Below are 13,579 nucleotides of genomic sequence, written 5' to 3' on the forward strand. Positions count from 1 at the left end.
CTATGGAGATTATAATTGAATTTCAGTTCAAAACATAATAATTAATGTAATACACATGTAGTTTTTTTTGTACATTGCAAAAACTGACATTTTCAATATTTGATACAATTTACCTAAACATGTTAAGAATGGTTGCTATGGAGATAAAAATTGAATTTCAATGTGAGACACTAACAAAATATTCTTATCTAAAAAGTTAAGGCAAGATTGACAAGTATATGGAACGAATGCTAGTCATTAAATGAGAAATATACATGCAGTTAAATATAGAAAAAACGATTTTAAGAATGTTGTTTAGCGTTGCTATGGCAACAGGACTTATGTATTTACATTTAACATTCTATAATTTCAGTACATGACTATTAATATTGATATAGATTTTGTATTTTGACATTTTAATGCTAAATATACTGAAGTTTTCAGTATATGATACCATTTAGCTAATTATTTTTAGAATGGTTGCTATGGAGATTATAATTGAATTTCATTGTAAGAAACTAACAAAATATTTGATTTTACAAACTTTAATGCAAGTTTTACAAATAAATGAAACAAATGTGAATCTTTCAATCAGAAATGTACCTAAATGGAGAAAAAAGATAATTTTAAGTATTCTGTTTTGCGTTGCCATGGAAACAAAAATATAGTTTTGAAAAACCTAAATTTGTATGTTTTACTTTCAAGCCTTCCCCGGACAACCATATTACAAAGTTTGAAGAGTTTCTATGATAGGGCAATTTTCAGTGCTTCGTGAACCTAGCCCTTTATATGGTACTAAATTAAAGCGAATGGTCCATGCACGAAATCATTGCCAAACGGATAAAACTCTATAAGCAGAATAATATTTTGTTCCGAACATTTCTTTCTGTTAATCAAAGTGGAGGTATTCTATGTTACAACTCTTCCGAGAATCGACCATTAAACCAATATAATTTTACTGTGGATAAATTCTATACCCTTTAAAAAGTTAAGAGCCATAGACTTTTTTCCGACCGCCAAATGCATTTACTGTAGCAAATATAGATTATTAATAAAGTGTTTTCAACTTTTCGCATGGAAATGATGCACTTGGTTTTACTTTTTATACATGTTTAGCATACTTTTATTTTCAGACGGTCTAACAGTCTTACAAAACAAAATCATCCTTCATTTTATAACAAAACAGAACATATATTTTATTTTGATTGAAGCATATAAGCTTATCTTTATATACATGCATCAGGGTGTTTCACATTTAATTTGAAATACCCTGCGTGCATGAATATGAAAAAATGGTAACGTATGTCAAAAAATAAATGAGAGAGAGTGCAATACAACGCATGCAATATAGTGCCATTAATAAATACCCCTACACCCTAGGCAAAATACTAACAAATGCTTAATAATATTTATAAGATCGGTCGCCTTTCTTGAGAATAAAACAAGATTCTAAGATAGTGGAACTATTACACTATTTTCATATATGATATGGAACTGTTTAAAACGGAATTAATCTCATCCCAATTTTATGATATAACGTAAACATGAATTAGGAGTGAGATTAGTTTATGATATCAACAGTATTAGTACACAGAACACATTAAAATACTGTATATTAAAACATATCTGTTATATACTAAGTTTCATGGAATAATAAAGGATTTATTTTACAATCCGTAAAACGCGCACAATTCGATAATGTACGATTGTTTCTTCTCGAGTAGCGCTTTCAGCAACAAAAAAGCATCAGAGTTTATTGTATGAGAAATAGAGATATAACTTTTCTACAACAAGCACATGCTTTCAATTAACACAATGTTCTAGTTGACACTATAATTACACTGGTTCCAAAACCTCTACACTTGTTCACTGACATAAACCTGGGACTGTGTGGGGGCGGGGCTAACGGGACACGATAATTGGAAATAATCTACGTAAGTATGAAAATTATAAAAAAACGGGGGTTATTTTTGGGGGGTATTTTTTTGGGGGCCCAAAAGGGGGAAATTTAAAAACAAAAGGGCCCGTTTTTAGCTGTCACAATAAAACCGGTTAATGTAAACGAACATTTTGAAACCGCGTCCCGTGTCAAAACGACTAATTAAATTAACGGTTTTTGCTTTTTTTTTTTTACTTGGGGGGTTTAAAAATTTTTAAAAAATTTCATTTTTTTTTAAGCCCTTTTTTTTTCCAAAAAAAATAAAGGGGAAATTTTTAATTTAAAATTAAAAAAAACGTTACAAATTTTTGGGATTTGTTTTGGGGAACCTTTTAAATTTAAAAAAAATTTTTTAAAAAATTAAAAAGGGTTTTTTAATTAAAAAATTTTTCATGCCCCTATTAAACTTAAAATTTTAAAAATGTTTTTAAAAATTTATCTTTAATTATGGTTAATTAAATAAATAATTTTCTGAATGCCAAATATTTCTAAACTAAAATTTCTAGCTCTACTGTCAAAATAATGAGTGTTTTTTATTTTGTAATTTAACATGAAATGCATTTGGCTCATTTTTAAGTAAAATCAGCAACAATATTAGAAGCAAGTTGATGCATACTGGCTTAAACAACATGAAATGTTGTCAAAAGGAAGTAAACTCCAGTGAAAAATATTTTGTGAAAGTAACAGAATTTTTTTAGAATTAAAAAAAAAATAAAAATCATCGAGTTTTTAAATTAAGTCATAGATGCTTCGGAGGAAATGATATTGAAATTACTTTAATACATTAAATTTTCTTATATAACTTACTTTGTAAGCGAAATATTTTGTTTCTTTTTATAGAAATGTAATTCATACACACATGTTATATATGAAAATAATTATTATTTTGATTCCCGGTCATTTTTTTCCTAAATTAAAACAGAATGTAGAAATTCCCTGGAAGGGTTCCCGCAGCGGAAAGCCCCCGTTTTTTTGGTCCGGGCCCCTTTTTTTCAACAAGCAAATTTCACTTTTTAGGAAAATTTGGGGTATCAATCTTTAAGGCACGAAAAAAATTTTTTGGGCTAGGGGTCGGGCCACATACTTTCAAAAGCCGTCGGTAATAATTACGCCCTTTAAATCTACTTGTATGATGAACGATGCAAGTACGGTGCTGGACGGACTTTAGCCACAGGTTGCGGTCTTGATGGAATATTTTACGTTATTGGCAGAAACAAAATCCTGACCACGCGATGCCAAAGCTTTTAACACAACGGGATCTCCTGTAACACATTATGTTGTTATTTTGCCTTACAGCGACGAGCACTGTTATAAGAAAGTAGTTATATTTTCTCATCCGTAAATGACTTAATTTTGACAGGTCTTACTAAGTTTTTCTTCCAGCGTTCTTTTAACAAATGAAAGAAATACGTCGACAAGATATTAATAGAGACGTGTCAAAGCAGTCCGCTGTTGTTTTTTATCAGAACAGAACAGAATAGAGATGCTCTGCTGTTTTTATCGACAGTATAAAAATTTGCTTCAAATATCTTACTACTGCTTGTAATAAAATTCCCAATCTCCCAATTATAAATATCTTAATCATATATTAATCTTTTAATCTGAACAAAACCATTTATTTAATTTAGGGAAACATTTCAAAATATGAAATGACTGAATAGCGAGCATAATGTCTAACATTGTCTGCACTTGTCGCATGGATAGAACCAGTTGACGCCGACTAGTTTACAAACCCTCTTTAGACTATACTTCTCCGTGCAGACCAGTAAGATTCCAGTAACCTTAATATTTAAATTTTCAGATTGAAATTATTTTGAATTATTACTGAAGTGAGAAGTTTTTAATAAAACATTTTTTTTTTTAAATCTGTACAATTCATCGAATTTATTTCAAACTAATATATTGTTTGTCTTCCTATTTAAAATCAACGTCACTGAGTTTTCATAGTCGTATAATTAATGCTTAGTTTGAAATTACGCAAATATACAAGTCATGACATTATATCAGCAGTAATTCAGATAGCTTTTAACATTTAATGAGTTTTAGAAAATATAAATGAATATTAATATATATAAAAATGTTATTGCGACACGACAATACAAAAGAAAATGGCATATAAGATAAAGGAAAACTTTTTTACATGCAGCACGAATTTTTATATCAGGACATAAATAATGACTTTTTTCGTAAAACTAAAAGCTAATTAGTTAGATGCTGCCAGTTAAAAGTTCGAGACACTGACCTTAACTTTCATTCTTTTGACAGACTAATTGCCAGGACAAACTCGTTAAGATTTCACCACGAAATTAATTAGTGCCACTTTCAGCCGCCCGCAGTGAACAGCGAATAATTCAAAAGTTGAAAAATGGCTTTCCGCAGTACAGTCCCCGTTCATTGATGACAGTGTTTTGTTTTGTATAAACAAGAAGTTGCAATAATTCATGTTACCATAGCAATAAATGCAGGGTGAAGGTGATATTTAGTTATTAGTTTAAGCAATTTTATAATTGATGGTGTAAAATGCACATAAGAGATTTTTAAATGAGTTTTGCAGATTGCTGTGCAAAATTCATATTAGCTGAGTTGACCCAAAGACCAATTAAGTTCCTGGAGTTAATGTCCTGAAAAATAATGTAACGATCTTTAAGAAAAGTTAACATATGATTTGTTTTAAGAACAGTTAACATTTACATATAAATAAATTATACAGTTGATTTTTAGCTATCAAATGATAAAAGATATATCTTATATCAAGAGAGTTTTTTGGTGAAAATATTTAATCGGTTGTAATTTTTGGATATATATTTTTTTTAATAAATTTAAGTTTTCGTAGGTTTAATAGACAAAACCCCATTAAGAATTAAGCGATAATCATGTGTTGATTAACTCTAATTATATTAACAACAGTCATTATCTCATTAATTATCAATGTTGATCTAAATCCCACGTGGTCACCATACCAAATGTCCGGTCGCGCACCTGTCCAGCTCAATCACGTGACATATTCTTCATATTACGTAACGTCTCCGGAGAATTGTAACGCACGTGCCGTTACGAGTGCGATAATTGACACATAATTGATGTTAATGTGTGATGGCACATGTATTAAGTGTCTGCACTTGAGATAGTAGGCATATTTAGAGAGATTTACTGATTCCCTAGCAAGATAATCGAAGATAAAATTACTTTTACACGTGTTTGTATACTTGGAGTTAATATTGCAAAAAGATAGGATCATAATTTTATAGATGTAAGCACTTCGTCGCAGAAAACCGCGGAAGTAAATGTATATTTTGATAAGAATTGTAACGGGGGGCAACCTCTTTACATGGTTGTTTTTGTACAGTAGACTTTCTAAGGTATACAATCGAAGAAAATTAAATTGTTAGAAACAGAGAAAAGAAATTGAAATACAGCTGATAACTAGTAATCGTAATGCATGAAGCTTTTTAATATGTATTTATTATGGGAAAAAAAACAACAACAACAAAACATGTGTCTTGTAGATTTATAATGCTTGTTAACCGTTAGCTCAAGAAAATAGCTTTTGATGACACAAATATTTTTTTTATCAAATTTACGTTTTGTTGAAACAAATATTTCAATGCCGAAGATTGAATACTGGTCAAACCGGTGCTAGGGGGGATGAGAGATAATGCGTGTTTTATGTACAAACCAATCAGATCGAAAGTTTTATTACCATTTAATCTTATTCGTGTTTTCACTGCATGCGAGTATCGCCCCTATTTATATTAAAATTCAGCTTCTATCTAGAACTGGTATATAATGTTTATAATTGGATATCTTAACGTCCATAGATCACGCTGTAGATTCAGCGAAGAGTATTATACAATTATACATTATAAAGGTAGTAGACCTTAAGAGGTTACAATTATTTGCAATATGAAAAAAAGGGAAAAAAAGAACCGTGCAATGCCTCTTATAATTATATTTGTACAGACACACGGTAGTGTATTTCAAGTTTAAGTAGAAAATGGAGCAATGCTAAGTAATATTTCCGCTTAAATAATTTTACTTTAATCAATTTTATTTCTCAATATACCTTTTGAGATAATTTTGAATTTAAAGGCATACTGTTGGTATGAATTATTTTTTACTCAATTCTAAGATATAATTAAGTGAAAAATATAAAGTATTTTTTTTCTAAAGCAAAAGGCAAACATTATGTAAGCGAAACTCAATTAATTTTCGATGCCAATGAAAATATTTATTATCTACCAAAAGCATGCGCCCATGCATTTAGAAAATGTAGTGGAATTTCACCATTGGCTACACGAGAGTCGTAACATTCCCCTCCCGCTGTGACTGACAGGCGGCTGATAAGCCAAAACGGCTTTGTAGCGCTTTAGAATCTCTCTGAACTCGCGTTCTAAGATATAAGCACCGCCCACAGGTACTCGGAATATTCTTGGAATATTTTACTGTATACATTATTTACCAACTCTGTACGCACGCCGGAGATTATCTTTGCGAAGAATTTTTGGGGAATTACAATCTTAGAGTGGTTCGAGTTCCGAACGCTATGAGCGTCGACGTAATGTACCAGCCTTACACCGCGAGCTTTGGATATCAAAGAAATAATGAACATTCTATGCAGGTATATCTTCTTATTGTTTCTTATTATTTTCCGGGGACAATGTGCGCAATTTTGCATTATTTACTTAGTCATGCGGGATATTTACATTGTTGGACGCGTCGCATGCTTTTGGCCGGGGTGAAGGAATGAATTCCAATCAATTTACAAAATACACGGTAATGATTTTGTAATCAAAAGAAGAATTCTATCGCGAGGACCACATTCTCAATGGATATCTCACAAATCGAACATACTTAGAAAATAAGATAATTTATTAATAACATTATTAACATACTGCGTAAAATCGTTCATAACAAACAAACGCCAACGCGCGTCGCAAAGAAAAACGTCTTTACAAATTCTGTATTGACAAAAAGGCAATGATTATTTTAGCATCAACGTTTCATCACATGGTTATATAACTTGTAGGAAAACAATAACGTTGATCACATCCGTTCAAAACGGTTAAAGCGACAGTAATGAATGATAACATTTCTTCGTTATATTTCGGACACACTTCCTCGAAGTGTTTTCTCTTTGCAACATATTTAGACACTTATCTGTGATCACTTCCAAGGACCTCAAGTGTGACTTAATTGTCGCGTTCCTCGTTTACACGTTCAACGTGTGTTTCAAAGAACAAGATATCTAAATGTCGTAGTTACCGCCATGAACAAACGAGATTTGCTTCGCGCACTTTTAGAGATTCGAGATAACATATCATTTTATCATTAATTTCATGATTTTTGTCGGGATTTTTTCAACCTTAAACCTGCTGCACTCTTTTGTTACTGCAGATTTTTATAAATAAAAAACATGTTTGAGTGATCATGGATGTTCATTATCGCAACATAAAATCATTTTCTCTGAATAAATCTTTCTCCTTACTTTTTTTTCCTTTTCGCAAAATGTTTGCTTATCTTCAACGTGTGCATATTTTTCGGAATTTCTCGGATACCTTCGCGCGTGACATACAAATTGTATCTTTATAGATGTTTAATTTTTCCCTTCATATATATTTACCGTTAAACTCAATGAGCTTGATCGTTACATTTGGTAATAGTTTTCTTATCTCGAATTATATTCCTGCGAAGCATGATGTAACTCTAGATTATTAAGATGTTTATCTCATATACAACTTCAAAATCCTCCAATGCTTAGATCACACTTCTCTTTCAACTTTTTCTTCAACGTCACATTAATCGCCTGGATTAAATTCCGCTACCGTACAATAAAATGCAAATTATCCGTGCAAAATGATAAGGCGTTTTTTGGAAAGAGAGACTTTAAATAGGTAGAAATTTCTGGCAGTTTTGCATTCAGTATCTGATAGTTCAGAAGTGCTTGTTTCTTACCATTTGGAATTAAGTATATGAAATGTTTATTTGTATATTTTTGATACATTTGTTTGATTGGTATTATTTGTATATTTTCCAGCCGTTATGCCTTCCAAAGGCTCAGGAGCCGCTGGATTTGGGTATATATCCGTCTTCAACCAGTTCGCTAGGCCATGCTTTGCCGGGGCCTTCACTCGGCCCACACATGTCCTCCTTTGGGCTTCACAGTTCCGGATTGGGACATTCGGCACATGGAAATCTTGGAAATACGGGCGCTACACAAGGAAATATTTCTGGGCTCAAAGAAGAAGACAAAAGTGAACAACCTAAAGACACACAATATATTGGAGCAAACTGTGTTTTAATGACATATTACAGTGGGGATATAAGTTCAAATGTGGATGAACATTTTTCTCGTGCATTGAGTCAACCGAGCAGTTATAGTCCTGACGGAAAAGTTAGTAAAGGTTAGTAACGGTTTATATATTTCGTTTTTTCTTTCAAATATTTTACTTTCTACTTTGTCGAGTCCTGATTATAAATACTAAACGTTTTTGCATAAAAGCTTATTTGAAGACGACGCATTGTTCTCTACATTTGTTATATATGCCGTCATCGTACAAAAATATGTAAAACATGAGTGAAAAATATGTATTTATGATTAAAATTTTCATATACATTTGACGCAATATATTTATTTCAAAATCACCAAGTTTCAAAAATTCATTAAGGAAACAACATAAAATAGAATCGACTGGGACAAAAAAAAATTTCATGCGATTCGATTGAATAAAATGTTTCTTCGCATAAACAGACGCACCTATAATCTTTTGATAACTAAATCTTATTTCTGAATTATATGTTAGTAGAAGTTATACCACTGAAACTATATTAATAAAAATTAGCATTACAAAAATAATCGAATAATCACGAGTAAAATATACAAAAACATTGAAATAGAAAAAAAGCGCAAAGAAAATACTGATTGAAATATTTTTGACTCATGTGCGAGATTTTTCTTTCGCCCTTTACTATCTTTACGTCTTCAAAAAGATATTATTATTGGGGCTGCCGGAAAATGATAATAAGTTGTTATATAGTTTAAAACCCCGTTTAACTTGTCAAAATGGCGGAATTGACAGAAACAAATGTGTTCATTTGTCGAGGCGTAAAGCTGTTTACTTCATCCAGAACGATTCCAAGTCCTAACGTAAACAAACCTATTGTCAAAGGAACATTTAAATATTTCAGCGAAAAGATTAATAGCAACCAACTGTTGATTACCACAATTTTAAAACGTATTCCACCTTTTAAATACACAAAAAATAGTCCCGTCGAGATGTAAGATTCTATATATCATTTACAGATAAGTAAAATACGACCAAGATAATGCATTTTTCAGAAGTATGTGTAGAAAAAACTACTTAGACATCTTCATAAATTTGTAAATGCAACTGCAGTTGGTAGAAAATGGGAATTTAATGCACACATAATAAATATTTTAACGTTTGAGTAAATAATGCGCAGCACAAAGCGCAGACAAAACGAGTAAAAAAGAAAAAGAAAAAAGAAAACGGTTCTAAAAATATCTATTTTATTTATTCAGGAGAAGTTATTAATCAAAACAATATTTATACGTGATGCCACTATTATTTGTTCACTAATCATTTTGTCATTCTTGTGAGTTACAAATAATACATTGTAATAAGAAGCAGTCTAAAGAGTTGTCTATTCTCACCCAATCCGGTCGTTGTTTAGCTTTTCCTTTACCATATTTCTTTTAATGTAAACAACTAAAAAATGCGAATATGCAAAGATTATCATAATAAAATTATATATTGTACATTTTTATCCTAGCAGTCTTTTTTGTGTCTTTTTTTTCTATGAATAAACAGATATGGTTTTCTTTTTGGAGGCCATCAGATTTGTTTTTTTTCTTTTGGATTCCATCAAAGACCCGTTTTTTTCCCGTCATAATTGACAATAAAGATTTAAAGAAAATATATGATATTTATTTAGTATTAAAAGCAGTTTTCAAACTCTTTAAATAATACTTACAAAATGTAAAAAAACAACAAACAAACAGTACAAACATCCTAAATCAGTACAAGTTATAAAATAGTGTTTCTGTTACTTTCATTTTACAATGAATTTACAAAGATATAATTGACATTTCTAAAGACAAGTATTGTTTTGGATATTTCTAGTTCTATAACAACATAAAACCTCTCTGATTTTATAGTAAAAATGTCAAAAATTGTTTCGTATTAAATAACAAGATTGAAAGCTGCTTTCAACACCATTAAACTTTCATCGGTCTTGTATATGTACTCATATTTTCCCATGTCGGCAAGTAAAATATTTACTGCTTTGTTTCCACATATAACGATTTGCCTGTAAATTTTAGAGGTTTTGTTTTCGCCTGACATTCACAAGTGGTCGTGAACGCGCACTTTCTTCAGATCAACACTGAAAGAATTAATGTTCCTAAAACTAAGATGCCGTTTACCAAAACCTGCCATGTCATTTTATAAAGCTCTTTCAACGCTGTGTTTTTTCTCGCTATCATTTACCGTCGTTAATTTCACATGTTCATTTAACTTGTCACTTGTAAAACTGTTAGTTTCATTATTCTCGTAAACTGCCTTCTTCCCGCTGTTTTTAACTGTTCATAATTTATTTTATCGTCTGCAGACAAGTTTCTGTTTGTATGGCAAGCGGGTTTGTAGCGTCTGTGAGGTATCGAGCGTTTAGAATAAGCCGATGAATGGCATATAGATAGGGGCTGTCATTTCACACAACAGGTTTAAAGAATTAAGAAAGCGTAATTTTAATTAATGTTTACGCCATTACGGTAATTTGTGTGTTGTAAATTTCAGCTTTACCTATCACGGGATTAAGTAATTTGTAAATTGCTGAAACAAGTGTCAAACATTTCTGTTTTCGCTAAAATTTGTTTAAAAACAAATTAGATTCCTCCCAAATATCTGGATTTAGAAGGAATTAGATCTGTTTTCCCCGAAACAAAATTACTCGTTAAAATCTAATGCTCGGACGAAATTGTTTGTGTATTGAAATGAAATGGAAATTGTGCGTTTATTCAAGAACTGATCCAACTAAAATGAGTAAAATAATTATAAAAGCAAATACTTTTTTTTCAAATAAGCATATCAAAATTAACTTGTTATCTAATATCTTTTTTCTTCATCTGTATTTCAGATCCATCATTAATGTGTCATAGAAAATTCCCTGCATCATTTTGGAACAGTAACTATTACGGTCCAGGCTCATTCTATTCCGACTTCCAGTTCCCATCCGGACACTATTCAACTTCATCCATTCCTGGTTTCTCTGGGTTCCAAGACCCATGGTTTTCAAGATTTTCGTCGCAATCCCACACTTTTCATCATCGGCCAATGCACTATGACTTTCCATATTCTTCTATGAGTGCCAGCAGATACAATTCAAACATTGGCTCACTGTTGTTGCAGTCAGCACGCTCAGGTCATTTCCCCGGAAGTGATTACGGAAAATCAGCTGACACTAAGTTCCGTTATCCCGACTACAGACTCGGCACAGACTACCCTTCACAAAACTCATTTCCCGGTAAGACTTCTTATTTCTTTTAAAAATATATACCACTCAGTAGCCAAGCATGCATTTCCACTAAATCATTACTTTTTTATGTTTTAAAATGGGAACAAAACCCTATTCAGGACTGGGAAAGATTTGAAATAATAAGATTTAATGAAACTACCAAAAACGTTTCTAAAAAAAGAATTGCCTTGTCTGTATATTATATTGTCAGTATTGCATTTATATAAAAACAGTTGAAACTTTTAAGATGCTGTATCATTCTATATCACTTATATAAAATATCGAAAAAGCAATGTAAAAACAACTGGGAATAATCGTGTAGTGTAATGTTGGCAAATTACACACGTCTGCACAGATTGATGACAAAAATAATTATTGTAATCGGGAAACAATCAATTGTTAATCTCTGGCCAAAGATTCATTATCTGCTACATATATTTCAGTGATAACAACAGCTCTCTAATCCAATGCAGCAGTAACAAGAGAACTACTTTCTCTGCACATGTGCTCAGTGCACACAGTCTATATATCAATGCGCCATATCCTAAGCTTAATGTTCAAATAACTCATCTTCATCGCCAATAAATGATGGGTTTTTGTGATTGGTTGTTGAAAATATGCTTCTGTTATTATTGCAAACCATCTGTGCATGGTTCTAGCGCCATGGGTGAACGATTGTTATTTTACGATAATTGTTTTATGGCCTGGCATATGAACGATTTTCCAAAATTGTTATGGTCAGATTTTGACCAAAGCCGAAATGTGATTCTTCAGAACATACCACAGAGATTAAACTCACATTTTAAAAACCTGTTAACGAAATAGTGTTCTTATTATATTTTCCTTTATAATTGAAGGTTTGGAAGCAACGGCAACGGAGACGACGGCCGGTCGAGATCTTTATCTATACTGATAAAAGGAACCAATGTGCAGACACGGCAATTTAACTGTCAGTAAAATCAAAGGTTTCACATGTTATCGTCTTACAAACGATGATGATATTGAAGCAGAAATGAAAAAGACAACTTAAGTATAAGTTAGCCCGAACGGACTTTGTAATGCACTGCAAAGGGTTTCAAGATATAGACATAGTACTTCAGCTGTATGATATATTTCTTAACTCTAAACGTATCATATAAGTGTGAATGCTGGATGCATGTTCTAGCAAAGGCGCTGTCACATCAGCTGAGACAAATGAAATGTTGCAAGAACAGGGCTTTTACTGTATGTTCCTAAATTACGTGTTGACCTATAAGAAAAAGTAATGATAATCACGGTTTAAAACACGACACCTGTATTTGAAATACTTATTTAATCTGTACATTTACATAGTTTTTCAGTTATATACTATGGTTATATAAAGAAGCAAATGCGCATGCACAGATTTGTATGCATATGTTGTATGATACGATTCATTTTAATATGCATGTATTATAATTATAATACTATGCAATATGAATGTATTTGTTGTGCTTTGGACAGCAACCATTGATTGAAATGTGTGCATGTTCTTGTTCACGTCAATAACATTAATTCTAAGTGTGATAAATGATAAAATTATATATATATATAAATTGTACATATGTAAATTATATGACATTGTTGATAGAGTAAATTATAAATAAATATATGCAATAATATACATTTTGGTTGTTTTTTTTAACAAATTTGTACAATTCTTTGAGCTATATATATTTTATCTTCACGTTCTGTCTCATGCATTTAGTTGAAATTTTATACTTCTTTGAAACTCTACAGTTAAAGATATCATTTTTATGTACCTAAAACTCGGTATTTGCTAATCTAAGAAAACGTATCTTAAATCGTTCACTGAAAGTGTAGAACTATGATATGGTTTAGATGTTGAACAACAACAAGGGCGCAGCAATATGCAAATTACTTAAAAAATAAAAGTAGTTTTCAAACATCATATTAGGTATTATTCTAAACATAATTTAGACGTAAGCTAGCATTTAGGATGGTTGACTCACAACTGATAAGTCAGTTAGGGGGACATTATAAGATGCACTTGATACTTTACCTACGGTAACGCACATTTACCCTTTAACTTTTCTGAGTTAAGCAAATGCTTGATGTTTATAGTTCATTTCACTTTAATAACAAATCTAA

The 13,579-nt window shown here is 31.5% G+C and overlaps 1 protein-coding gene across 4 annotated transcripts; it reads left to right on the forward strand.

Moving 5' to 3' along the window:
- Window positions 1–1,775: 1,775 nt before the first annotated feature.
- Window positions 1,776–13,089, forward strand: LOC132738764 (transcription cofactor vestigial-like protein 2). Of its 4 annotated transcripts, none has more exons than XM_060726357.1 (4): window positions 1,776–1,913; window positions 7,953–8,319; window positions 11,072–11,458; window positions 12,307–13,089. In XM_060726357.1, exons 2-4 carry the CDS (start codon window positions 8,058–8,060, stop codon window positions 12,360–12,362), a joined length of 705 nt encoding a protein of 234 aa, XP_060582340.1. In that variant the 5' UTR covers window positions 1,776–1,913; window positions 7,953–8,057; the 3' UTR covers window positions 12,363–13,089. The 4 variants fall into 4 exon arrangements, with proteins under 4 accessions (XP_060582340.1, XP_060582337.1, XP_060582338.1 ...); XM_060726354.1 differs by lacking the exon at window positions 1,776–1,913 and adding an exon at window positions 6,353–6,536; XM_060726355.1 differs by lacking the exon at window positions 1,776–1,913 and adding an exon at window positions 6,557–6,691.
- Window positions 13,090–13,579: the final 490 nt, after the last annotated feature.

The sequence above is a fragment of the Ruditapes philippinarum genome, unplaced genomic scaffold, assembly GCF_026571515.1.
Source record: "Ruditapes philippinarum isolate M1 unplaced genomic scaffold, ASM2657151v2 ctg1064_1_1_1_1, whole genome shotgun sequence".
Taxonomy (NCBI): domain Eukaryota; kingdom Metazoa; phylum Mollusca; class Bivalvia; order Venerida; family Veneridae; genus Ruditapes; species Ruditapes philippinarum.

Bases quoted from the DNA above. Each gene is read 5' to 3' on its own strand.
- LOC132738764 (XM_060726354.1), top strand. From the start codon at position 6,462: ATGAGCGTCGACGTAATGTACCAGCCTTACACCGCGAGCTTTGGATAT. The intron at 6,537-7,952 runs GTATATCTTCTT...TATATTTTCCAG, and splicing joins ATAATGAACATTCTATGCAG to CCGTTATGCCTTCCAAAGGC. The intron at 11,459-12,306 runs GTAAGACTTCTT...TTATAATTGAAG, and splicing joins TTCACAAAACTCATTTCCCG to GTTTGGAAGCAACGGCAACG.